Below are 25429 nucleotides of genomic sequence, written 5' to 3'. Positions count from 1 at the left end.
AAAATATTAACTCTAAGTAGACTGTTTTTAAACTTTTTTAAATTTTTATTTATTTTTGAGAGACAGAGAGAGACGGAGTGCAAGTAGGGGAGGGGCAGAGAGAGAGGGAGACACAGAATCTGAAGCAGGCTCCAGGCTCCGAGCTGTCAGCACAGAGTTCGACTCAGGGCTCGAACTTACTAGCTGTGAGATTATAACCTGAGCCAAAGTCAGCTCCCCAATCAATTGAGCCACCCAGGAGCCCCTCTAAGTAGACTGTTTTAAGTCAAGGATGCATACTGTAATTCCTAAACAACTGAAATTAATGCAATGTAGAGTTAATACATTAAGGGAGAAATTCAAATAGAATATTAACATATTTGATTTAAAAAGTAGAAAAAGAGGAAGAGACAATAAAATTAGAAGAGACAAAGAGAGGGGTGCCTAGGTGGTTCAGCCAGTGAAAAGTCCAACTTTGGCTCAGGTCACGATCTTGTGGTTCCTGAGTTCAAGCCCCGTTTCAGGTTCTGTGCTGACAACTCAGAGCCTGGAGCCTGCTTCAGATTCTGTGTCTCCCTCTCTCTCTGCCCCTCCCCCACTCACACTCTGTCTCTCAAAAATGAAAAAATGTTAAAAAAAAAAAAAGAGAGACAAAAAGAAAATAAATAGCAAAATGGTAAAACCAAGTAAAACCAAACCAATAATTACATTAAATGTGCATGGACTGGGGCGCCTGGGTGGCTCAGTCGGTTAAGCGTCCGACTTCGGCTCAGGTCACGATCTCGTGGTCTGTGAGTTCGAGCCCCGCATCAGGCTCTGGGCTGATGGCTCAGAGCCTGGAGCCTGCTTCCAATTCTGTGTCTCCCTCTCTCTCTGACCCTCCCCCGTTCATGCTCTGTCTCTCTCTCAAAATAAATCTCTCAAAAATAAATAAACGTTAAAAAAAAAAAATTTAAAAAAAAATAAATAAATAAATGTGCATGGACTAAAAGCTCCAATTTAAAGATAGGACTTGTCAGATTAGACTCAAAAAGCAATTCCTAACTATATGACATATAAGAGACCCAGGTAATTGGAAAGTAAGAGAATAGAAAAGGATATATTATTCAAACAATAATCAAAAGAGCCATAGTATTATACTGAAAGTAGACTTCAAGACAGAGAGTATTACTAGGGGTGTCTGGGTGACTCAGTTAAGTGTCCAGCTTTGGCTCAGGTCACGATCTTGTGGTTCCTGAGTTCAAGCCCCGTTTCAGGTTCTGTGCTGACAGCTCAGAGCCGGGAGCCTACTTCGGATTCTGTGTCTCCCTCTCTCTGCCCCTCCCCTGCACATGCTCTCTCTCTTTCTCCCTCTCTCAAAAATAAATAAACATTAAAAAAAAAGTTTAAAAAAAACCTTAAAAAAAAAAAAAAAAGACAGAAGTACTACCAGAAAAAAAGAGGTCATTTTATAGTCAAAAGGGTCAACTCATGGGGTGCCTCAGCTGAGGTCATGATCCCACGGTTTGTGAGTTTGAACCTGAAGATGGGCTCTGTACTGACAGCTCAGAACCTGAAGCCTGCTTTGGATTCTGTGTCTCACTCTCTCTCTCTCTGCTCCTCCCCCACTTATACTCTGTCTCTCTCTCTTTCAAAAATAAGTAAACATAAGAAAAAAAAAAAAAAAAATAAGATGGGGCACCTGGGTGGCTCAGTCAGTAAAGCAGCCGACTTCAGCTCAGGTCATGATCTCGTGGTTTGTGGGTTCAAGCCCTGCTTCGGGCTCTGTGCTGACAGCTCAGAGCCTGGAGCCTGCTTCGGATTCTGTGTCTCTCTCTCGCTCTGCCCCTCCCCTGCTTGTACTCTGTCTCTTTCTCTCAAAAATAAATAAACATTAAAAACAAATTTTTTTTAATAAAAAAAGAAAAGATGCTTTAAAAAAAAAGGTCAACACTCATGAGAAAGACATAAACATCATGAGTATGTACCTGATGGTAGGGCTTCAAAATACATGAAGCAAAAAATGACACAATTAAAGGAAGAAATAGAAAATCCACAATCATAGAGATTTTATATGCTTTTTAAAAATGTTTCTCTAATTTTATAACTAGACAAAAAAATCAGTAAGGATAACTGAACAAAAATATTAAAGCTTTGGACTAATTGAAATACAGAACACTATAGTTAACAACTGTAGAACATGTTTTTTCCTCTTCTCGGTATAAATTCACTAATTCTGAAACCACTTGCATATTCTAGCCTTGAGTAAATGAATACATATATTGAAGACAATGGGAGCAAGATTTCTCACTGTTGGAAAAGGCATTACAGACGTGGAAAGAGTGAATACTGGAATATAATCTACAGGGGCATTCGATTAGAATGAGAGGTTTGGGCATGCATTCATGTGCAGAATCCACACACACACACAACCATAATTTCCTAGCTCTGGTTAGTGGGCCTAGTAGCAATAGTAGCAATGAGCATGCTTATTTTGCTCATCTTTGTTTTAAAATACCAGTCTCCACTAAAAGGAACCAGCGTTCTGTGGGAAAATGACGAATTCCAGGGAAAAGACAGGATATGCCTGGAACATTCAGTAGCACCAGAAAATGAGGAAGTGCTCAGAGAATAATGGGAACCTATCAGAACTCAGAACCTGGTGGCCCTCACTGTAACAAACTCAAAATGTTTTCATCTCCAGCTTCAAAGCGACAAACCGATTATCTCGAACCTCTGTATATGAGGTACTAAAGACACACCTCTGCTATGGCCTTCCTGCCAAAAGTGCATAACCTGAAATCTAATCCTGAGAAAACAGGCAAATTCAATTTTGAGGGACAGCCTATATAACTGGCTTGTATACCTCAAAAATGTCATTCAAGAAAGGCAAAGAAAGCTCAGGAACTGGAAACTAAACAGACATGACAGCTACACGCAGTGAGGAATCTTGGTTACCTGAACCTGGACCGGGGGAAAAGAGTTAGAACGTACATTATTGGGACAAGTGATAAAATCTGAATATGGACTGTGGATTACTAGCATTGTACTGATGTTAAATTTCCTGACTTTGATAATTATAGTGTGGTTATACATTAGTGAATATTATTTTTAATTATTATTTAAAATGTTTATTTTTGAGAGAGAGCACATGTGCACGTGCATGAGCTAGAGAAGGTCAGAGAGAAAGGGGACAGAGGATCCTAAGCAGACTCCACGCTGATGCAGCGAGCCCAGTGCAGGGCTCTAACTCAGATACTGTGAGATCATGACCTGAGCCAAAGTTGGATGTTCAACTGACTGAGCCACCCACGACCCCCTAAATTATGATCTTTAAGTATGCTCTGTGCCCATTGTTGGGCTTGATCTCATGACCATGAGACTGAGTCACGAGTTCTACCGACTGACCCAGCCAGGCACCCCGATTATTGAATATTCTTAGGAAATGCATACTGAGGCATTTAGGTGAAAGGGCCATGATGTCTCTAACTTCCTCTCAAACTGTTCAGAAAAAAACAAAATAGTAAAGCAAATGAAACTATATTTACTAGAATTTTGCTGTAACTTTAAAACATAAAAATAAACGAGTTAAAAATGATACAGAGAACAACAAAAATGCTCCGTCTCATTAGCAGGAAAACATAAATGAAGACCACTGAGGTGTACACAGCAGAAAGGCAAAATATTTTTTAAACTCTGCCAATACAACCTCTGACAAAGATACAAGTCCAAGTTTGTACAAGTACTTTCAAAAGCAACTTTCAAAAGCAAGTCTTTTGCACTTTCTACCCTGCGATTCTATTCTAAAGGACACTAGAGGCTAGAGCGTAAGAGTAACACTGTGTGGCAACAGAAGGTTCAAAACAGCATTGTTCCTAATAGCATAAAATGAAACAAATGTCTTCATGTGACTGGGTAAATAAAATTGTGGTAGATGCATATACTGTGCAGCGCTGTAAATGAATGGATGAATGAGGGAAATCAACAGTGAAAAAGCAAGCCATAGATGAGTACATAGAGTGTCTTATTTTCATAAAATTCAAGTACTAGTGAAGTAAACAATGCATGAAGAGATATATATGGTCAAACACATACAAATGTAAAGGAACGATGAACACAACTCAGAACCATGGTTTAACTTTTATTTTAGATAGAGTAGAAGGGAAAGAGAATCTTCAGCAGGCTCCACACTCAGCACAGAGCCCAACACAGGGTTCAATTCCATGACCCTGGGATCACGTCCTGAGCCGAAATCGAGTTGGATGCTCAATGGACTGAGCCACCAGGCACCCTGGTTTTCTCACTTCTTTAACATACGTGAAGTAGATGAAGAGCACCACTGAGTACTGTTTTGTGTTTTTAAAGAATTTATTTTTTTAAAGTAATCTACACCCAATATGGGGCTCAAATTTACAACCTTGAGATCAAGAGTCCCAGGCTCTGAGCCAGCCAGTGCCCCCATTTTGTGTTTTTAGAGAAAGGGTGGTTTCTCCAATGTGTTGTTTTTCATAATTGAAGTATTTTTATTTTATGCACAATGAGTTGGCATTAAGGTAGGTAGGTATCTTGGATGACCCATTCAAGGAGATTCACTTAGTCCAACTTAATGTAGCCTATATCCTTTGTGAACTGATGGAAACACTGGCGGCACATACTGAGGCCATATTGCCAGATCACACAGTACTGGTGTGAGCAGATGCAGCAAGGTGAGAACCCTGGCCAAATTTCCTCTTTCCTCAGATGGCTCTGGTAGAGCTGTTGGTGACCCATCTTGCTCTCTCAGATGCAACAAGGCAAAAAAAAAAAAAAAAAAAAAGTTTATGTTATGTTTCTAATTTACATAGAAAAAGTACGTAAATTTTCCACCAGAATGTACACTTCATAGGTATAAGAATCCTTTTGTTCGGTTATCTCGCTGGTACCTAGGATATTGCCTGGCACAAAGTAGGTATATAAAATGAACATAATCTTTAGAATGTGTCAAATATTGCATAAAAAAGCAAATGAACAGATATGCCTCACCTAGAGGCAGGGTGAGAAATGAAGATAAAAACGATTCTAACTATGCAAAACATCAAACTGCCCTTGGACAGGTAAGGTGAATCATTTTGGGATCAAACATTCTGATCTTGACTAATCATTATGAAAGAAAGACTCAAGGGAAAGAGAACTAAGCCAGCAGTTGAATGGGGACTGGCAAACTGAATTTAAAAAGAAAGCAGGAACTCTTAGAGCCATAGAATACTCCAATTACCACTAAAACCAAATGACACTTTCACTAAGGCTGGACTGAGACCTGGAGACCTAAAGACACAACCCGCCACAGGCTCTTCCTGCCCACTCATTGTTCCCGGTGGATGAAAAACCGAAACAGCTTCGGGAAAAGCTGCTCTCATTTTCTTCCCATCGGAGGTAAAGCTTATAGCATTTCCACCAAAGCATAATATGAGGTCCTGTCGGACAAAAGGCAGTTTTCCCTGGATGGGGAGGCGAGAGCCTGGTGGTCACGGAAGATTCACCACACCTGCCAGTCTACCTTCCTTGCGTGTTCACCTTCTATCACATCTAGGTTGTATCTGCCCTCTCTGCATCTGACTGTGGACACTACTCTATAGGCTACATGAAGTCTTTGTCCGTGTGACGTGAGATCACCTCCCAAAGGGAAAGATGTAAGACACGAGCATGGCAATGTCACTGTGTTGTAGAAGGATGACCAAGCAGTGGGAGAAGAAAGTCAGGACCCCAAAGAGTGAGGACCCCTGCTGTAGACAGCTGCCTGTGACAGGGGTGGCTGGCTCCTGTGCCCTTGTCAGCCTGCAGACCAGCTCCTGCTCACCAGCTGGTGGGCCCATGCTGGCCTTCACCTGGGCCACAGCAAGGACACAGTGTGTAAAGGGGCTTGGCAGCTACATCCAGCTTCATGCCCAGAAGAAGCAATTCAGGGTTTTCCAATGACAGTTGGGAGTTTGTCTTTTCAAACTGTGGAATTCTCAAATATCTGCCATTCATGAAAAGAAAAGTTCTCAAATTTTATTATAAAACAGAACAATGACAGAATATAAGCTTACACATTAATATTTACATTATATTCAAAATATATTACAGCTTTAATTTATGAACAGAAATATCCTGCTTTTTCTTCTTTTTCTTTTCTGTTTTCTTTGCATCACTGATTTGCATTTTTACTTGATCTTGTAATTTAGAAAAGAATGCTTGAGATGACTTCAAGGCTTTGTCTTTACCTTCATCCTGCAATTAAAGACAGTAACACACTCACACTATAAAATGCGCTTGTAAGTTAAAAAAAAAGCCAAATGATTACAACAATGTATATGGAAATATAAATATCCATAAATGGACAAGGAATTATGAAAACTCACATCAGTTTGCACAGAGGTTTTATATACGTTTTATGCTGCTGTGATATTCTTATGACTTAAAGGAGGAGTGAGTAGGAAGAAAAACTCCTGCCAGGCCCCACGTCAGGGAGGGCCATGTGCTTTGGGCTGTTATTCCAGCCAGGCACCCACGGCCTCTCACTAGGCAGGTGGGTAGCGTCAGGTGGGTCTGACCCTCCGTGGATCGATGTCACCTACCACTTGCCACCAGTTTCCCCACACAGGCCCCGTTCTGCGGTTTTCCTTCCTGCATCCTTACCTTTAATAGCGAAGCTTTGCCTGCTTTGGTCAGCTGTTTTAATTTCTCTGAAGCTGCTGCCTTCGTGTATTTCCCGGCTTGATCTGGGTTGTTCTTTTCAAGCAGTTTTCTCCGCTTTTCCTTCTCCTTTAGTTTCATACGCTTCTGATACTTCTTTTTTCTCCGTTCTCGTTTCTTGTCTGTAGCTGTTTTCTCAGCAGCTGTTTTTACATCTCCAGCTTTATTTTTTTCCTATTAAAATAATCACCGGCACCCTAGTTGATCTAACTTAACACAACTCAGGAAATTAGAAGGGAAGCAAGTCCACAGAGCGTGGCCAATAGGCTGTGTATCTACAGCCAAGAGTGAGTACGCAGTACCTATCTGCACCCCAAAGAGCTTTGGTAGCTCAGTTCTTTAGGCCTGGAACTCATTCTTTGATGAAGCAGACTCTCACAGTGACAGTTCGGCTACATCAGCACATCACAAAGGCAGCCTGGAGAGCTAGGTTAGCAAGCTGACAGTCCCAGAAGTAAGCCCCCTTACAGCACTTAAGACTCCAGGGACAACCTCAGCGCCAAGCTGCTGATGACAGCCACTGGTGGCAGAAGGGGTTCCCCAAAATGGAAGGGAAATATCTATATACTGACGATCGATTTCCTCTCTTTTCTCCCCAGCTGCCAGCCTATCCTGCCAGGGCTGTCAACTGTAGAGGTGGCAAAGGTGCTAAAAGGGATGGGTGTGGGTGCAGCAAAGTGAGGAGGGACGAAGAGCCATGTGCCAGGCCAGCTGGGAAGATGAGACCTGTTAGAAACCATCATTTCTTTTTACTGCATGAGCTTCAGTGTTCATGAGGTAGGGACTGCCTACACTTGGTATGTCCCACGTCTTCTAATAACTCAAATGTTCTATTCTAGAAACTGATTCTATTATTGATAAGCATTAAATGAACAAAATAATGGAAATGCTGATATTAAAGGACTACTAGTATATGAGCAACATAAACAATTTATTTTAAACCTAGTATCACTGATAGTATTCAAACTGGATTATAACAAGATATAGATATGGGATATTTACAAACAGCTTTTCTAATAATTCTATCTGTACCTCACAATATCTGATTATAGAAAACTGAACACTATTATTTGATTATACTTAAAACTCCAGGAAAATGACATTGAGTAGAGATCTAGCTATATACCAACTTATAAAAAAAACCTTAATGTTTCCACACTGGCTTTTTACCTTGACTTCCTCTGGGGCCAGGAGAGCTGCGTCACTAACGCTCACTGGGGCTACCTCCTCCATGGTTATGGCCGGCAGATTTGACACAACCTTAATCTCTGGAACAGGCTAGAAAAGAGACAACACATTTAATAGGAAGTCAGAAATGGTCCTAACACAAAATATTTGTATTGTGAACCTATTAAAGCATACTATACAAAATACTCTATGGAGATTATTTAAAATATGAGATGTGTTGACAGCAAAAATCTTAAGATAACTGGAATGATGGCAGTGTCAGTGGGCAACATGGGCTACCTAAGGAATTAATAATCTGCATGTTTTAGGAACTATTCTTTCTCATTACTACACCAAGAACCCTTATTTCTACACTTTTGCGGAACATTTCTGCCATATTCAACACCAGTTCTTTCACCTAATTTTACTAAATTATTCCCATCAGTAACAGATGTGGACATTTTCAAACATTCCTATCTAGTGTTAAATAAATCTATTGATATTTGTGAATATTACCTTGTCTTCAGTTATGGAAAAAAGGCCAGCAATAAGAAATATATACAAAAAGATGCAAGGAAAAATGCTTATAGGAATGAGTCAAAATAGACTACCTGATAAACAAATTTTGTCATCTTCCAGCTACTGAAAACATAACTTTATAAACAGAAATATGAAATGATACAGAACTCCTTTGGAAAACTAAAACAGTATCAAAATAAATCAAACCTATTAATTATAAAAAGGAGAAATGAATGCAATGCTCACCAGTCTTTTTTTTTTAATGTTTATTTTTCAGAGAGAGAGCGAGCGAGAGTGAGCACACGCGCACACTAGCGAGGGGCAGAGAGAGGGAGTCACAGAATCCGAAGCAGGCTTCAGACTCTGAGCTGTCAGCACAGAGCCCGACGCGGGGCTTGGACCCACAAACCGTGAGATCATGACCTGAGTTTAACCAACTGAGGAACCCAGGTGCCTTTTTTTTTTTTTGAAAGAACTTCCCAGGAAATTCAGAAATTACAACAGGTTTCATACTGATCAGAACACTACTGATTATTTACCTAATGCTTACACTAATGCTCTTTGTATCTAATTCTTGCACATCTCTGAGGGGCACCAGGGCACAGGGACAGGGACTCTGTTGGCTAGAAGAGAGTAAGAGATGGAAGTGTGGGGCACAGCAGGTGCCCTGGAGAGAACATGGCACTGAGACTCAGGAGAAAGGGGGCTCTACTACAGAGTGTGTCACTGATCCCTTTGCACACTCCTTTTTCTTACCACAGTCCTGTCCCTACCCCAGTTAACTGGACAGATGTGTGTCCCGGGAAATTTCAGAAAGAATAAAAAGGACATTTCACACAATGTCAGAGTGTTAAAGAAAAAATTTCTTCCACTGGACTACTGACTGTTCACTTACTTATTAGTAACGTTGTGTTCCATTCTGTAATTTAAAGAGAAACAGAGAAAACGGAGACAGCCCAGAAAAGAAAAAAAAAATTATGACTGGTCAATAGGGTTTATGGAGATTGTGAAATACCAAACTGAGTATGAAAAAAAGTTCCTATTAAAAGGAACATGTACCAAAAATTCTACATTTCTGAAGAGGAAAAAAGAAAGGCTTCTATATTGGGGCATGTAGCCCCAAATGCATTCTCTCCTTCTTTAATTCCCAAGATTCCACGGAATGTCTAATTCCCCATATCAGGCTCTGTGTTAGTGTGATGAACAGAGCAGGGAAACAGCAGTGAACAAAACACATTTGTGCTGGCTTGGAAACGAGTAGAGAACAATTAGCCATCAAGCAACGACGGTGATGGTGCTATGAGGGAAATGCGCAGAGCAGTGACGAATGCGGGAAGGAGATGGCACTCAGCCTGAGACCCCAGAGACAGGAAGGAGCCAACCATGGAAAGAAGGAAGCGCAGCCTAACAGGAGGAGGAAAGTCCAGCAGGAAGATGTGAGGAAGGAGGCACTCTGCTCACTGAAGGCACTGGAAGACCAGTGTGGCTGGGGGATAGCAAGCTATGGAGACTAGAGGGGTGAGAGGGAGCCAGATCACGTACGGTCTTGTAAGGCACAGGAAGGGATCATGTTCTTCATATTAGTAACTTTTTCACAGTAAGACCTGCTGGCCAAGAGGGGATGAAAATTCCTCTCTTCATTTATTCCACAGCCATACTTGGCACTTTGGTATCTAAAAATGGCTCCTGCCACCACAAACTTACTGTCATACAAATTATACCTTGATTAACCCAAAACAAAAAGCCAGGTGATAAAAGCAGACTGTCTTAGAAGACAAGATACTCACACAGGAAAAATCCCCTAACCATCAAAGAATCCGAAGGATTTTAGCGATTACCTCTTCTATACAGAGGAAAGGTGAAGCAATTTGTCTAATTCACAAAGCTAGTCAGGGGCAGATTCAGACTCAGGTTTCTGACATCTAGACTAGTCTCTGAGATTCATGACATCTCATTTCTAGGCAACACAAAGGGGCAATAGGTTGGCAAGTACTAAAAGGAAGGCATAGCACATTTTATGGGTTCACAGAGTGTAGTGAGTGGGAGAGGCAGCTCCAAAGAGTAAAGAGGCACTGAGTCAAGTGTGGTGAGAATCAGACAGACAGAGGTCGCTGGAGGTCTGGGCCTGGCACAGGGGGGCATGAGGTAATGGGGATAGCATGGACCCAGAGTTAGATCCAACCCTTCCAACCTTTTTTTTTTTTTTTTTTTAAATGTTTGTTTACTTTTGAAACAGAGAGAGAGAGAATGGGCGAGGAGCAGAGAGAGGGAGACACAGAATCCAAAGCTGGCTCCAGGCTCTGAGCTGTTGGCACAGAGCTGGATACAGGGCTTGAACCCACTAACCATAATATCATGACCTGAAGTGAAATCAGATGCTTAACCGACTGAGCCCCCAGGCACCACCCACCCCCCCCCACCCCAACCTCTTAAGCCTTGGTTTCCTGATCTGCAAAACAGAAAGAATAGCATCTACCTTAATGTTTTGTGGATCGAGTTAATGTGCAGGGACACTGACATCATCAAGATGGCAACACAAGTTGATCCCAACTTTAGTTGTCCTCACAAGACCAACTAGCAACTATCCATGGATTAGATAGCATTGTGAAAATCCCAGAACCCAAGGGTGAGGCTGAAGCCACCCCCTGGACCACAGAGACTGAGAAGGACTGCATTAGAAAGGTAGGACAGGCTACACTCTGACCATATCCCTCCCCCCAGCCGGCACAGCACCCCATTGTGAGAGACCACCTGGACCTAGGGTTTCTCCAGTGGGAAGAGAGCCTAAGTAGACCTGTAACTCCCCAGCATCGTAGGACACTTCTAGACAGGCCCAATCATGTCGGTGTCATAGGGATCACCAAAGTCTGTGGGGATTGACCACTGGGGATCAGACTAGGATGCAGAACAAGGGCAGGGCTTATAGCAATTAGTGCTTGGATCTTGGCAGACCAGGTTCCTCCTTGCAGCAGTGTCCAAGTAGAGATCCCAGCCAGCGGCCTTGACCATTTGTAGAGCCAAGCTGGTGCCCCTGTCTGGCTCCAAGAAGTATCTGCACCCCCGTGTTCACTGTAGCATTATTTACAATAGCAGGCCATGAAAACAATAGAAGTGTTCATCAACAGATGAATGAATAAAGACAACATGGTATACACACACACACTGGAATACTATTTAGACATAAAGAGAAGGAAATACTGCCATTTGTGACAACACTGACGGACCCTGAGGGCATTATGCCAAGTGAGATAAGTCAAATGGAGAAAAGACAAATACTGTATGATCTTGTTAGGCAGGAAACTAGGCATGAGCAGCAGGAGGATGGACCTTCGACATCCAGATGGAGAGCTCTACTGGAGACCACCCAGGGACCACCACAACCCACCCCTCTAGCAGTGGGTCTGTGGTTACAACGTCCTGGCAGAGGAAGAGTTAAGTGTGTTGTGCATGTGGCACTTGTGCACAGAGCAGCCCCTTGTCCTTATTTGACCTATGTCTCCAGAACAGAAATAATGTTGTGGCTTCCTACCCTTGCAGGCATTTCAAATACATCTTGGGAAAAGACATGAGAATTTGGGTAATTATTATATAATCCTGGTCTGTCATTCAAATGTTGTGACCCTAGGGCCCACCCAAAAGAAAAAAATGATCAAAGTCCACACTCAGGAGTTTCTGGGGCCTGTGTCTCTCTTGACTGGCAGGCTCCTCCTGTGGAGTATACTTGAATACAATTTTTCTATGCTTTACTTTTGTTTCACTGTAATTATTTACCATGGCAGCCAAGAGAACTGAGGCTTCTTCTTTCCTTTTCCATTTAACTTTGGGTAACAATCTCACTTAGATGTCTCTAAAAAAAATCCCCCAACTGATAGAGAACAGATGAGTGGCCACCAGGGGGTGGGGGAAATGGGTGTAGGTAGTCAAAAGGTACAAACTTCCAGTTGTAAGAGAAGTTCTAGACAGAGTTAACAGTATTGTATATTTGAAAGTTGCTAAGAAAGTACATTATAAAAGCTCTCATCGTAAGAAATAAAACTGCAACTACACTGGGTGATGGATAACTAAACTTACCATGGCAATCATTTCACAATATACACATGCGGGTATTCTGTGCCCTTCCAAAGTTCATGTTAGGCCACTTTGCTTTTATAAAAGACCTAGATTAGTACCTGTTTTTGCTAACTGAAAGAAATCTGAAAAGAATTTTTACTTTTGTGAAAGCAAAAGTAGTGTTCAGCATCTGTTTTGCACTGAGCTCCCCTGCCCAGCTCCTTCTGCAGGAACCACACTCGGCATCTCAGCATCAGGCCACCAGAGCTTTAAACTGTGTCTGTGAGCATTTGTGTGCATCACCACGTGTTTGTGCATCCGTTACAAGACTGGTTCTGAAGTAACAGAAAAGCCTAGGAGAGGTTCTTTTTTGGGGTCTGAAAAGCTCAAAAACTTTTCCATTTAGTTCATGGTAATTGCTTCTTTGGTTTATCCATTTAGGCTTACGAAACGTTTCATAGGAACATTCTACTTTCTGATGATGGGGGAACCTCTATATCAAACCACTGTTGTACATCTTAAATATATACAATGTTATTTTATCTTTTAAGTTCATCTTTTTTTTTTTTTTTTTTTGGGAGAGAGTGCAAGCAGGGTAGGGGCAGAGAGAGGGGGTGACAGAATCCCAAGCAGCCTTCTCGATGTCACTGCAGAGCCCGACATGGGGGCTCACGAACCGTGAAATTATGACCTGGGCTGAGATCAAGAGTTGGACGTTCAACCGACTGAGCCACCCAGGTACCACTATGTCTATTTTATCTTAATAAAATTGGGGAAAAGGGGTTCACATACATAAAGAACCTAATATGGTACATAGCAGGTATTCAGAAAATATTCAGCAGGTACAGACATCACAGGTCTCCAGACACACCACAGGATGAAAATACAACCCAAGACTGAACAACAAGAAAGAGTGAGTAATGAAGAGACCCTGTGGCTAAGATTTTAGGTCTGGCAAAGGCCCATCTGGTGATGAGGCTGGATCAGCAGAGGAAGCCAGAACTGTCCAGGACTAGATGTAAGCCTTCCTCAAGACAGGCCCTGCTTGTAATTTACAGGGAATGCCTATAGGTTTGTATCTAAAACCAAATAAAGTGCTAGCCTCACAAAAGCTCAAAGAGGAATTAAAGGCACATTTGTTCTGACTGCACATTGAAATGTTAACACACTTACCGGTTTAGGGATGAAGTGAAAGTTCGAGAGGGCATCCAATTTTAAGAAGAGGGAATCCATCATCTTCTGAATTTCTTTGTGCTCTGGATTTTCTTCTTCTGCTGTTTTATGCTTAGGAAATGAATTCAACAACATCAGATTAAGCAGCCTAATACAAATCACAGGGCAAAACCCTGAAGGTCAATAAGGGTGCTCCCCATTTCTCATCATCAAGGCTCCAAAAAAAACACTACAAGGCAGAATTCAAGTTCTCAATACCATGACGGTGCCAGCACTAGCCAAAGAAGAATGTGCTCTGCACTACAGGAGCTGCAGCAATCACTACCTCTAAGATTCAGAACTTACAATTTAATTCCCTTGGTATTTATTTGTCAAGAACTAAGCCATTCCCACTAGGATGGCTATCATTAGGAAAAGGGAGGAGCGGATAACAAGTGGTGGTGAGGATGTCGAGGAACTGGAACCCTTGTGTGTGGCTGGTGACAATGTAAAATGGTGCCATCACAATGGAAATGAATCAGGCAGTTGCTCAAGAAGTTAAACAGAGAATTACCGTATGACCTAGCAACTCCCCGCTTAAGTAAATACCCCAGAGAATTAAAAAAGAGGTTCTCAGGGGCGCCTGGGTGGCTCAGTCTGTTAAGCGTCTGACTTCAGCTCAGGTCATGATCTCATGGTTTGTGAGTTCAAGCCCCATGTCGGGCTCTGTGCTGACAGCTGGGAGCCTGGACCCTGCTTTAGATTCTGTGTCTCCCTCTCTCTTTCTTCCCCTCCTCTGCTTGCACTCTGACTCTCTCTCAAAAATAAATATTAAAAAAAAAAGGAATTAAAAAAAAAAAGACGTTCTCAAACAAATACATGTAGCCATATGTTCAGAGCAGCACTATTCCCAACAGCCAAAAGGTAGAAACAGCCCAAATGCTCACAATCCCCTTTTCCTTCTGCCCATAATGCTTACTCTAAAAGGCTAAGACTCTTTATTTTTTTATCAAGGCATAACAGAACAAAACAAAACCACACACACCAGAACAGGGAAGCCACTGGCTCTTTGCCTGCACCACCTTGATACCAGAGATGCATCCAGGTGTGTTTCTAATTCTGTCACCAGAGCCCACTTTCCAGCCACGTCCAGGCATTTGTCACTGCTTTAGTTTAACTTAACTCATTTTTTTATCCTCCACGTGTCATTTGCCTTATCCCAGATAACAATGGCTGTGAAATCATCTTTAAAAAAAAATTTTTTTTTAAACATTTATTCATTATTGAGACCCAGAGAGAGACAGCACGAGCATGGGAGGGGCAGAGAGAGGGGGAGACACAGAATCTGAAGCAGGCTCCAGGCTCTGAGCGGTCAGCACAGAGCCCGACGTGGGGCTGGCTGTGAAATCATCTATATACAACTAGAAGTTCATTCATGTGCTATTTATTATCACGGTGCCTATTACCTCTAGGACAGCTACTAAACTTCAGGAAATATTTATCATTATCCCCAGACTAACTCTTAATTGAATGGGTCTAGAATTAGCCTAAATTAAATCCATACTCAAAAACTTATGATTGACTACTGACTTCTGAGACCTCAATAAAACTGGTATTTACAGAGCTGGTACAGCTGTCCCATTACATATTTTTAACTCTCATGGTTACAAAATACTTTCTGTATTTACTGAATCCTCTCAAAGTAGCCGGGCAATGTTTAATAATATGTTCCTTCAACTACCACTTTGGGTTGCAGAGCAGCCAGGAAGAATTTTAATTCAAATCTTTCTAGATCTTCAACTTAAAAGCAGCATCAAGGGCACCATTTGCTATTGCTGCGAAAGTGGCATTAATTAATCAAATGGCTTTTGCAAATAAAAAATACCATTTTACCCCCAAGTACATACTGACCACATTCTGAATAAATCGAATGTGGAAAAATAATCCAATCACTAACTGGTAATATAATATTACTGGAAATTACTGTATCCTACTTAACCAGATAGTTTTTTTTAAGAATCTAAGTGAAAACAAAACCAAAACCACATAACCCACCAGACCTAAACATGTGAATGAATTCACAGATAATGTTATACTGGTAACTTCTAAAGAATGAAAGAGAAGTGATTTTAAAATTGTGGGACTACTATAATAATTTCTAGAAAGTTAATAATTACCTTTGGAACAATCGGGTGAACAATGACTAACTGCAAAACAAGTTCCCCTACCCCCTCACATTCAGGGGTCATATTGTAACCTCTCTAACACACTGTCTCACACTTCAATGAGGTGAACCAAGAGCATAAGATTTGTTTCCTGACTTTCAGCCATCACAGAACCAGAAGAGCCAGCTGTCTGCTTCTCTTACTTTAATAACAATGCCTTTGCCTTCGGGGAGTCCTCACCTGGTTGAGTTTGATGTATTCCTGTTCATAAATTTCAGCAAGACTCAATTTGCTCTTCTCATGGTCTAACGTTAAACGTTTTTTATATTCATATGCATCCTCCTTAGGTTTTTCTTTACGTACTACATCATCCCAAGCCTGAAATATGAAAGGCACAAGGACCATAAATTAACAAAATCTATCATTTCTTTCTAAGCTCACTTAAGACTCTTCCTCTGGAATATTTATTATCATTCCAGGGTAAGCAAATTGTAGCAAAATAATTAATTTCAACATGTAAAATGACTATTCAAGTCACCAAACATAGGTATTATGAAAAATAAAGAGGGCATTACTTAAGTATTCTTTTTTGTTCTTGTTTTAAATGCACCTTTCTCCTCGTTACCACCTTTAATTCCACATTTCCCCATCAAGGTTTGTTTACAAGTCAATACTTGAATTTCTCATTTCATTTCAAATTTAAGGATACTCTGCATACAGTACCCACCCTTCAAACTCTTCGTATTTTGAGCAAACACTATACACATTTTAAAGCCATCTCTTATTGTACGTGTCATATGCCCAATTTTATTCTAAGTTTACAAAATAAAATCAATTCTTAAACAAAAACTTTGCTAGGTTTTTAACATTTGAAAAAAATAAACCCTTTGTCACACTGTGCCCAGATACTGTGTGCCAGATGAAAGGTCCCAAGTATGACCCTATCAAGTCAGAATCAGTCACCACACCTGTCATCCTCTACCAGTTTCACCGGGCGCCACCAGGCAGATGAGCAAGGCACAGGAAAGACTGGCAGTGGCTCTGGCTCCCCCTTCTCCTCAAGCACAAGGCTTTCCAGAGCTCTAGTGAAAGGCAGTGCCTCACACAACAAAAGAAAGATAGTGCAGACTTAAGCAGTAGTAGCCTTCAGTGTAGATTTAAGCTTTAAATGAAGGACTGATATAAACAAAATTTCTACGAAAACAATGAAGAGTGTTGGTCCTGCTCCCAAAATACTCATATATTATTTCTAAAAATTCCAGTGAATTTTAAGTTCAGTTAAATTTCATTCTTACTGACCTGATCTCTAATCCTCTGCTTAATGATATCTTCCAGTTGAAGGGTGGTTTCCTCTGTAATCACAGGAGCTAAAGGAAACAGAACATGTACTCATGAGGTAGGTATACACTAGACCAGAGGTTCTCAAAGGGTAGTCCTTGAACCAGCAGCATCAACACCTGGGAACTTGTTAGAAATGTGAATTCTTAGGCTCTACTCCACACCACCTGAATCAGAAGGTGGGGGGAAAGGGCCACCTATCTGTGTTTAACTAGCCCTCTCATGCTCCCTCTAGTTTGAGAACCACAAAAGTAGAGTATATCCAGTAATCAGTGCTAACACTTTTAGTCCATGCACCTGGGTACTCACCCTCTTTTCCAGTCTCTCTAGAACTGAATAAAATGGAAATTCATTTTGATTTCACAGGTACAAGAAAGAGTTTGATGAGATGACCAGGGTTCCTGGCTAGAGTTCACAATTTCATCAGTAGAAAATGATACCAGGCATTGTATACAGATCACTAGCAGAAATGATTATGGATTTAGGCATGAATTAGCATAACAGTAATTCCTGGGTAAATTAATAGTACTGTGACTGTATAAGAGAATGTCCTATTTCTTAGAAGATACATGTAAATGTACTTAGGCATGAAGTGTCATAATATTGGTAAATTACTTTTAGATGATTCAGGGGAAAAAAGTACACACAGATAATCACATACATACATAGGGGAAGGAAAACAAATATGGCAAAATGTTAACGATTGGTGAATCCAGCTGAATAGCATATATGTGTTTGTTGTACTATTTTGTCAACTTTTCTGTATGTTTGCAACGTTTTAAAATAAAAAGTTGGGGGAAAAGAAATATCATTTCAAATCTTCCTATGAAATAAAGTCATAGAAAACACATGGAAACGAACATCTGCAGAGCCCCATGGGCTCACGTACCCATGCGGACTGCATGGTCAAAGTGCAGAGTCTCTTCTAGAAGGCTGTTCTCTGGTCGCTTTTGAGCTGTCACTTCCCCTTGAAGCTGCCAAGGTTTTTTTTCCAACAGCTCTTTTTCTAAAGATGCAATTTTTTCATTCATCTAAGAAAGGAACAAAAAGTTATTACACATTTAGGAAACAAATCAGGCTTATAGCTGAATAAAAGCAACTACTTTAAAAGCACAAAAGCGGGGCGCCTGGGTGGCTCAGTCGGTTAAGCATCCGACTTCGGCTCAGGTCATGATCTCGCGGTCCATGAGTTTGAGCCCTGCGTCGGGCTCTGTGCTGACAGCTTAGAGCCTGGAGCCTGTTTCGGATTCTGTGTCTCCCTCTCTCTCTGACCCTCCCCCGTTCATGCTCTGTCTCTCCCTGTCTCAAAAATAAATAAACGTTATAAAAAAAAAAAAAGCACAAAAGCAAGAAATGTATTATTTCTCAATACATTTTTGTTTTTTCTTGCCACCATTTTATTATTAAGTCAACAGTAACTTCCTATTCTTAACACCTGAGGTGGGGTGAGGCACTGCAGATGACTTCTTTCCCTCATTGATTTGAAATGCCACGTTTATAACATACTAAATTCCCCCAGAAGATTCTGGACAGATTTCTGGGCTCTGTTCTAGTCAAATGATCTATCCATTCCCAAGCCACTATCAATTTTAACTATTAGAGCATTCCAAAATTAATTTTTATTTGAACATTAGACTTCACACCCCCAATCCAAATTATTTCTAACTTTTAGAAGACATCTATAACTTTTTATTTAATTTTCATTTCTTAAAAAATTTTTTTTATGTTTTAGTTTTTATATTTGAGACAGAGAGAGAGAGACAGTAGGGGAAGGGTAGAGAGAGAGACAGAATCTGAAGCAGGCTCCAGGCTCTAAGCCGCCAGAACAGAGACCAATGTGGGGCTTGAACTCACGAACCATGAGATCATGACCTGAGCTGAAGTCAGACACTCAACTGACTGAGCCACCCAGGTGCCCCTACTTTTTTTTTAAGTTTATTTGAGAAAGAAGAGCATGTGCAAGCACGAATGGAGGAGGGGCAGAGAGAGGGAGGGAGAGAATCCCAAGCAGGCTCCATGCTTGTCAGGGCAGAGCCCAACACAGGGAACAATCTCACAAACCATGAGATCATTACCTGAGCCAAATGCTCAACCGACTAAGCCACCCAGGCAGCCCTATAATGACTTTACAGTGTAGAAAATGCCAGCCTGAAAGCTACCTTACTGAATTCCCTTGTTTTTCTAATAGCTTTCAGTTCATCTACTTAGGTTTTTCTAGTATCCTTTGCAAATATTAATGCTCATTTCAGTTTTCCTTACCTCGTATCTCTTTCTACTGTAGTTGCACTAACACTTCCACAAGGATGTTAAATAACAGTGGTAAAGGTAATAGTGGACATTTTGTCTTACTCTTCATTTTAAAGGGCTATTTCTAGAATTTTACCACTGAGCATGATGGCACCTTTTGGTTAAATGCATTTGTATTTCACTGCAGGTGAAAAAAAATTAAGGATGGATACTAAATTTCATCAAATGTCTTTTTTTAAGAGAATCCCAAGCAGGCTCCACAATGACCAATGACAGTGTAGAACTGGACATGGGGCTCAATCCCACAAACCTGGAGATCATGACCTGAGCTGAAATCAAGTCAGATGCTTAACTGACTGAGCCAGCCAGGTGCCCACATCAAATGTCTTTTTGACATATATGGAGAGAACCATACAGTTTTCTCCTTATCCTGTTACAACCAAGAATTACGTTAATAGATTTCTTATTCCTAAATCAAGAAAATGAGGCCCATTTGGCTGTGGTGTTGTCAGTCTTTCATTATGCTATTTGGAATATTCACATCACTATTCATAAATGAAACTGTGTGTGTGCATGTGTTTTAATGTCAGGTTTGGGTATCACGTTATTAATAGCTTCACAAGAAAAAAAGTCTGGAAGCTTTACTTTTTGTACGTGGAAATTGATTAAACAACATTACTTGTACTTCTTGAAAGTTTGATATAATTCCCCAATAAAACTAAACCTGTTTGTCTTTATCTTAGGGAGGATATAGGGAGGGAAAGATACTAACTCAATGAAATTTCTTATTTTGTTTCCTAGTGCTTCCCCACCTCCTCCTTTTTTTTAAAAAAAATATTTATTTATTTTTGGGAGAGTGTAAGTGGGGGAGGGGCAGAGAGAGGGGGACAGAGGATCCAAAGCAGGCTCTACGCTGACAAGCTGACAGCAGCAAGCCCAATGTGGGGTGTGAACCCATGAACAGCGAGATCATGATCACGATCTGAGCTAAAGTCAGATGCTCAACCAACTGAGCCACGAGGTACTGGCCCCCCCACCCCCTCCTTTAAATCTATCTCTTTGGGGACAATCTGACAATCATAGATTTAACTCAGATTCTCTTTTGTTAATAATTCTTTTGATATCCTTGGTATATTTATTTGCCTATTCTCATTTCTAATTGCGTGATATAATTTTAAGGTGGTTAAATGACACAAATAACTGGAACCAGGCTGTTATCTATTATTTGCAAATGACACTTCATTTGCCTGAAATCATGTCACAGGAGATAATTTTTATCAACTTTAGAAAATGTATTTGAGATGGCATTAATTAAAATTCAGGTATGTGGAGCCATCCACAGAGCATCTGAAAGAAGCAGTATCCTTAAGAGCAGCTGAAAGAGCTACAAAGAGAGGTTCACAAGACAGCTAATTAGGAAAAACATGCCACTAGGTATAAAGAAACCAGGGACAAAGGGAAAAAAAACAGCTTTTAACACAAACTGAAAGTCAAAGGGTGGGAAATGCAGCACTGATTTTTACAAATTAGCTACCTTCCACGTGGGCATCTGGATATGGTGTGCTGTAGGGAATAGCAGCAAGATTTTTGTTTTGTTTTTAAAAGATAATTAAGCATTCAGCCAAGAAAAACAGTGTACATTAGTTTCTGGGAGTCCCATAGTCCTGGTAAGTATATACAAAATTCCTTCAATTCTTAATCATTACCTTTTCCTGTCTTTTCTCAAAAGAAGATTTAACTTCATCAGAATCCTTCTGTACATTTAAGATATTTGTATCCTCATTTTCCTCATCATCTGGCAAAGCAAAGGTCACTCTTTTTGAGGTTTCTTTATGTTGTTTACTGTCTTCACTTTCTTCAAAGTCATCATCTTCATCCCTATAAATACCAAAACACTTATGAAAAACAATAATACACCACTTTTCATTAGGAAAACAAAACTTATTGTCTAGTAATTTAAATTCTTTTGTATACCTAATGCAAATATATATTCAGAATTCCGAAGTCATTCAGTTATTAAGGACCAGAAGGTATTATTTCAGTGAAATAGAACAAAAAGTGTACAATATATAGAAAATATTCCTCAATCTATAGTACAAACTTATCTCACAAAGATAACAATAAGGTATTTTTATTGGCACAAAAAGCAAATAAATAAAGATCTGATTGCCGGTGATATTTATCTTCATTAGATGATCTCTAATGACTCTTTAAATTCAGAGACTTTCTTCTGGCTACCCTGAGACTATCTGATGTTAGAGAATATAGGTTCTTAGGATAAACATTTGACAACTATGAGTACACACATATAATTGGACAGTTCTAGCTTACAATGTAAGGGACTCAAACTACTCACGTTTCAGAAATGCTTTCTTCTTCTTCTTCTTCTTCAGCAATTTCTTCGTCTTCTTCCTTTGGATCCAGTTCATCATCATGAACACTTGCTAGATCTTCATCACTTTCAACTGGATCAAAGAAGTCTTTGTATTTCAGGTTTCTGGAACTTTTACCTGACTAAAATGAAAAGACTTTTCAAACTTCTGACTAAGAAGTGAAAAACACATTAAATCATGCATATATGTGTATGCATATTTTTTTTAAAGACTTTTTTTTTTTTAACGTTTATTTTCGAGAGTTGGGGGAGGGAGGCAGGGAGGGAGGGAGAGGGAGGGAGGGGGAGGGGGAGAGAGGGGGAGGGAGAGAGAGGGGGAGGGAGAGAGAGGGGGGGGGAGGGAGAGAGAGAGAGAGAGAGAGAGAGAGAAGGGGGGTGGGGGGAGACACAGAATCCAAAGCAGGCTCCAGGCTCTGAGCTGTCAGCACAGAGCCTGACGCGGGGCTCAAACTCACAAACCGTGAGATCGTGACCTGAGCCGAAGTCGGACACTTAACCAACTGAGCTACCCAGGGGCCCCTGTGTATGCATGTTTTATAAGGAAAACTGGCAACTACAACACTACTATAAAACTGTAAGAACTACTAGACCGTAACAAACTGGAAGGAAGTATTGATTCATTGTAACTGAAGACAGAGCACAATATTCCTATCTCTAAATCTTCTAACTATAATTATTTCCAAGATATCTCAGCTTAAAGTAAACAGATGCCTTCCTTTCACTTATTATCATTTTTAGTGTTTGGTGAAAATATGTTTAAGGGAAATTCTGAATACCTCTAACATGTGTGGTTATGGTTGTTAAGCTACAAAAGAAATATTTTGTGATAAGCTTTGGTTTAATTTTTCCAGTCCAGTTTTCAACAGATCTAAATACTTCACTCGTGCCCTGATGAGTTTTGAGGTATTTGAAACCTCTTCTCAAGAAACAGAACAAAATCTCATATGAGGTAGAAAGTCCTCTTTCTCTCCTCTCCCAAGACTTTACCTTAGGTTTTTGACTTCCAAGCAGTTCTCCTTCATCTTCATCAGAATTGACGTCTTCAAAAAAATCAATATCTTCCTCCTCATCACCTTTTTGTTCCTCTTCTTTTTCCATGTTTTCTAAAAAGGTCTCCATTTCAGATAGTTTGAAAAATTTATCATCTACTATGGACTTCTCTCTTGGTTTCCTAGGCACTTTGTCTTGCACCTTGCTTTGCTCCTCCAATTTGCTGATATCAAAATCAAGATCAGAATCTTCATCACTGAAAACTGGACTTTTCCTCCGATCAATTGTGCTTGAGTTTTTCGTTTTCTCATCCCCTGTAGGATCATCACCACTCAGGTCGGCCACTTCCTCCTCCTCTAAATCTTGTTCAAGGGCCTCCTGGCCATCAGCCTCCACCTCTGAGCCATCCTCTTCACACTCCTGCTCTTCATTCTCTGGAAAAAGACTGATGTCTTCGTCTTTAATGGTTTTACTAACTGCATCCTGGAAGTATTGTAAAATTGGTTCATTTTGCAATTCTAGTTGTTGCCAAATCTGCTCATCATCAAAATTCTCTATCACCAGTTTTTTTAAAGGACTTCCGTGGATTCTGCCATTCTCTAGTGTTTTGTTAAAATCATAAAGTACTTTTGTTAATGAAGTGAACTTTGATGCCAATTCATCTTGAATCCTATTAAGGGGGCATGGGGAGGAAGTTTAAAGAGATTTATAATTATAGATAATAATCTCACAGCACTGTGAATTAGACAAAAAAAGCCCAACTCTTGTGCAAAACCAAACTTGAATGAAATACCAATTTTAAGTATAGATCCTGGCTCCCAAGAGTGTATTATCTTGCAGATGAGCCACATTAATATATAAAAAAGAGTCAGCTAAGTGTCTGTGAATCTGCTGTATGGATTTTAGACAGGGAAACTACTACACACCTCTTTGCTTCAAGATATATAGTGAATCTTAGTCTTAAAAAAAGCTCAACTCTGCTATGTTATATGCCACTCCATCATTCAGTCAGCCAATGGTCAAAACTTGCTTTGGCAAGAGTGTCAGAGACTACCTCTCTGAAGATGTGACGTCTGAGACGACACCTGTACATAAGGAGATAGTCTTTCAAAGCTCTGGAAACATTATCTTCTAAGTAGAGGAAAAAGTGAGAATAAATTTCCTAAGATGGAAATGAGCGTGGTGAGTCTGAGGAACAAAAATGCCAGCATAGCTGGAGTGTGATGGAGGAGGCAGAAGGTTAGGGAGGTAGATGGGAGGTGAATCGGAGGTGAATCGTTCAGGGCTCAGAGGTAAGAGTTTGCCATTTTAAGTATAAAGAGAAGCCATCAGAAGAATTTAAGCAGAGAAGCAAAATGATAGAATTTACACTCTGGAAAGACGGCCAGTAGAGGAAACGTTACAGAAGTACAGTGATTAGGTTGACAGCCATCCAGGCAACGGATGATGAAGAACTGTGCAGGGGTTAGGGGAGCAGATTCTGTGAGAAGCAGTCGAATTCAGAATACAGTCTGGAGACAGCACCGACAGAATTGGCTGATGAATTATATGTAGAAATGAGAAAAAAGGAAGATAGCAAAGAAGTCGCTTAGTTATATGTCTGAACAACAGAAAAAATAGAGCTGCCGTTTGCTGAGATAGGGGAGGCAGGGTGGAGCATGGGGAAAAAGTATCACGGAGGGCACTGTACAGGAAATTAAATAGAAACAACAGCTCATTTTGCACATATTAAATTTGAGATGCTGAAAGAATATGTGGCTGTAGTTGCTGTGAGCCTGAAGCTGAAGGGAAAGGTCGGGTTTGAAATACAAATCTGAGAGCCATACTTTCATACAACGTATTTTAAGTCCTTCAACACAATACAAAGAGCTTATGCTGGCAAGAGATATGAAAGACAGTCCTAATTCTCAAGAAGTGGAGGTGGACAGGCAAGCGACAAACTTAATACTTCCAATGAAGGATATGGATAAGTAAGCACTGGGTGGATTGAGAGCATATTGGAGAAAAGAGCAACCAACCTAGGGTGCACGCGCCTGTGTGTAAAGAGTCGGGGGGTGCGTTAAGACTCAATGGAAGCCTCTGGGCATTAATAACTGAGCTTAGTTTGGTTAGCACACGACTCGGAAATCTGCACTGTACAGCTTTCAACAAGTTTAAAATTTTTGATAGGCTAAGTGTGCGTCAAGTAAATGAAATTTGGGAAAAAGAGGTGTACGCTTCCCTTTATCTTCCCCCTACTCCAGAATTCGCTGGGGGCCATGAGTCCGCACCCACGCTGAGACCCGGGCTTCACCCACAGTCCGGCTCTGCTCACTTACGTGAGGAAGCACTCTGGCCGACCGGTGGCTTTACCAACCTCCTTCAGACACCGCTCCAGGGTTCGTCGACGCCAGACCCGCGGGGCCATTGCTGTCTGCAACTCTCCACACAGCGCCGCATGTAAAGGGAAAGCGCTGCCCGGAAACCGCGCCACAAAGACGCGCCTCGCGCAGCCTAGACCCTGGAGGCGAAGGTTCCGTCGCTCAGAAGTTCCGGACCCACCCCCTGCCAGAGTCAGTGGCAGTGCAAGAACTTTCACTGGGCCATTGATCAGTTCTAGCGCTTTTGAACTTTCTCCAAACTTTCTGTTTTGTAGTCCTGAGGGGCTCATAGCGGTGACGCCTCCTCCGTTTAAGTTTCCTCTTTAGATACACTGGGGAGCTCGTCCGCCGCACCACAAGAACACACCGACGCTCGC

The 25429-nt window shown here is 40.9% G+C and overlaps 1 protein-coding gene and 1 pseudogene across 1 annotated transcript; both read right to left on the bottom strand.

The window, feature by feature from the left end:
- Positions 1-3894: 3894 nt before the first annotated feature.
- On the bottom strand, positions 3895-5868 carry LOC132668803 (small ribosomal subunit protein uS14 pseudogene; annotated as a pseudogene).
- A 98-nt stretch (positions 5869-5966) lies between these two features.
- MPHOSPH10 (M-phase phosphoprotein 10) lies at positions 5967-25155 on the bottom strand. Its single transcript, XM_060617859.3, has 11 exons — positions 25011-25155; positions 22690-23362; positions 21667-21824; positions 21017-21188; positions 17953-18094; positions 17025-17092; positions 15966-16103; positions 13582-13692; positions 7843-7950; positions 6616-6846; positions 5967-6207 (listed from the first exon to the last, which is right to left on the bottom strand). The coding sequence occupies exons 1-11, from the start codon at positions 25097-25099 to the stop codon at positions 6058-6060; spliced, it is 2040 nt and encodes a 679-aa protein (XP_060473842.2). The 5' UTR covers positions 25100-25155; the 3' UTR covers positions 5967-6057.
- Between the last annotated feature and the right edge of the window lie 274 nt (positions 25156-25429).

The sequence above is a fragment of the Panthera onca genome, chromosome B3, assembly GCF_046562875.1.
Source record: "Panthera onca isolate mPanOnc1 chromosome B3, mPanOnc1 haplotype 2, whole genome shotgun sequence".
NCBI lineage: Eukaryota > Metazoa > Chordata > Mammalia > Carnivora > Felidae > Panthera > Panthera onca.
This window is presented reverse-complemented; position numbering and strand designations above follow the sequence as displayed.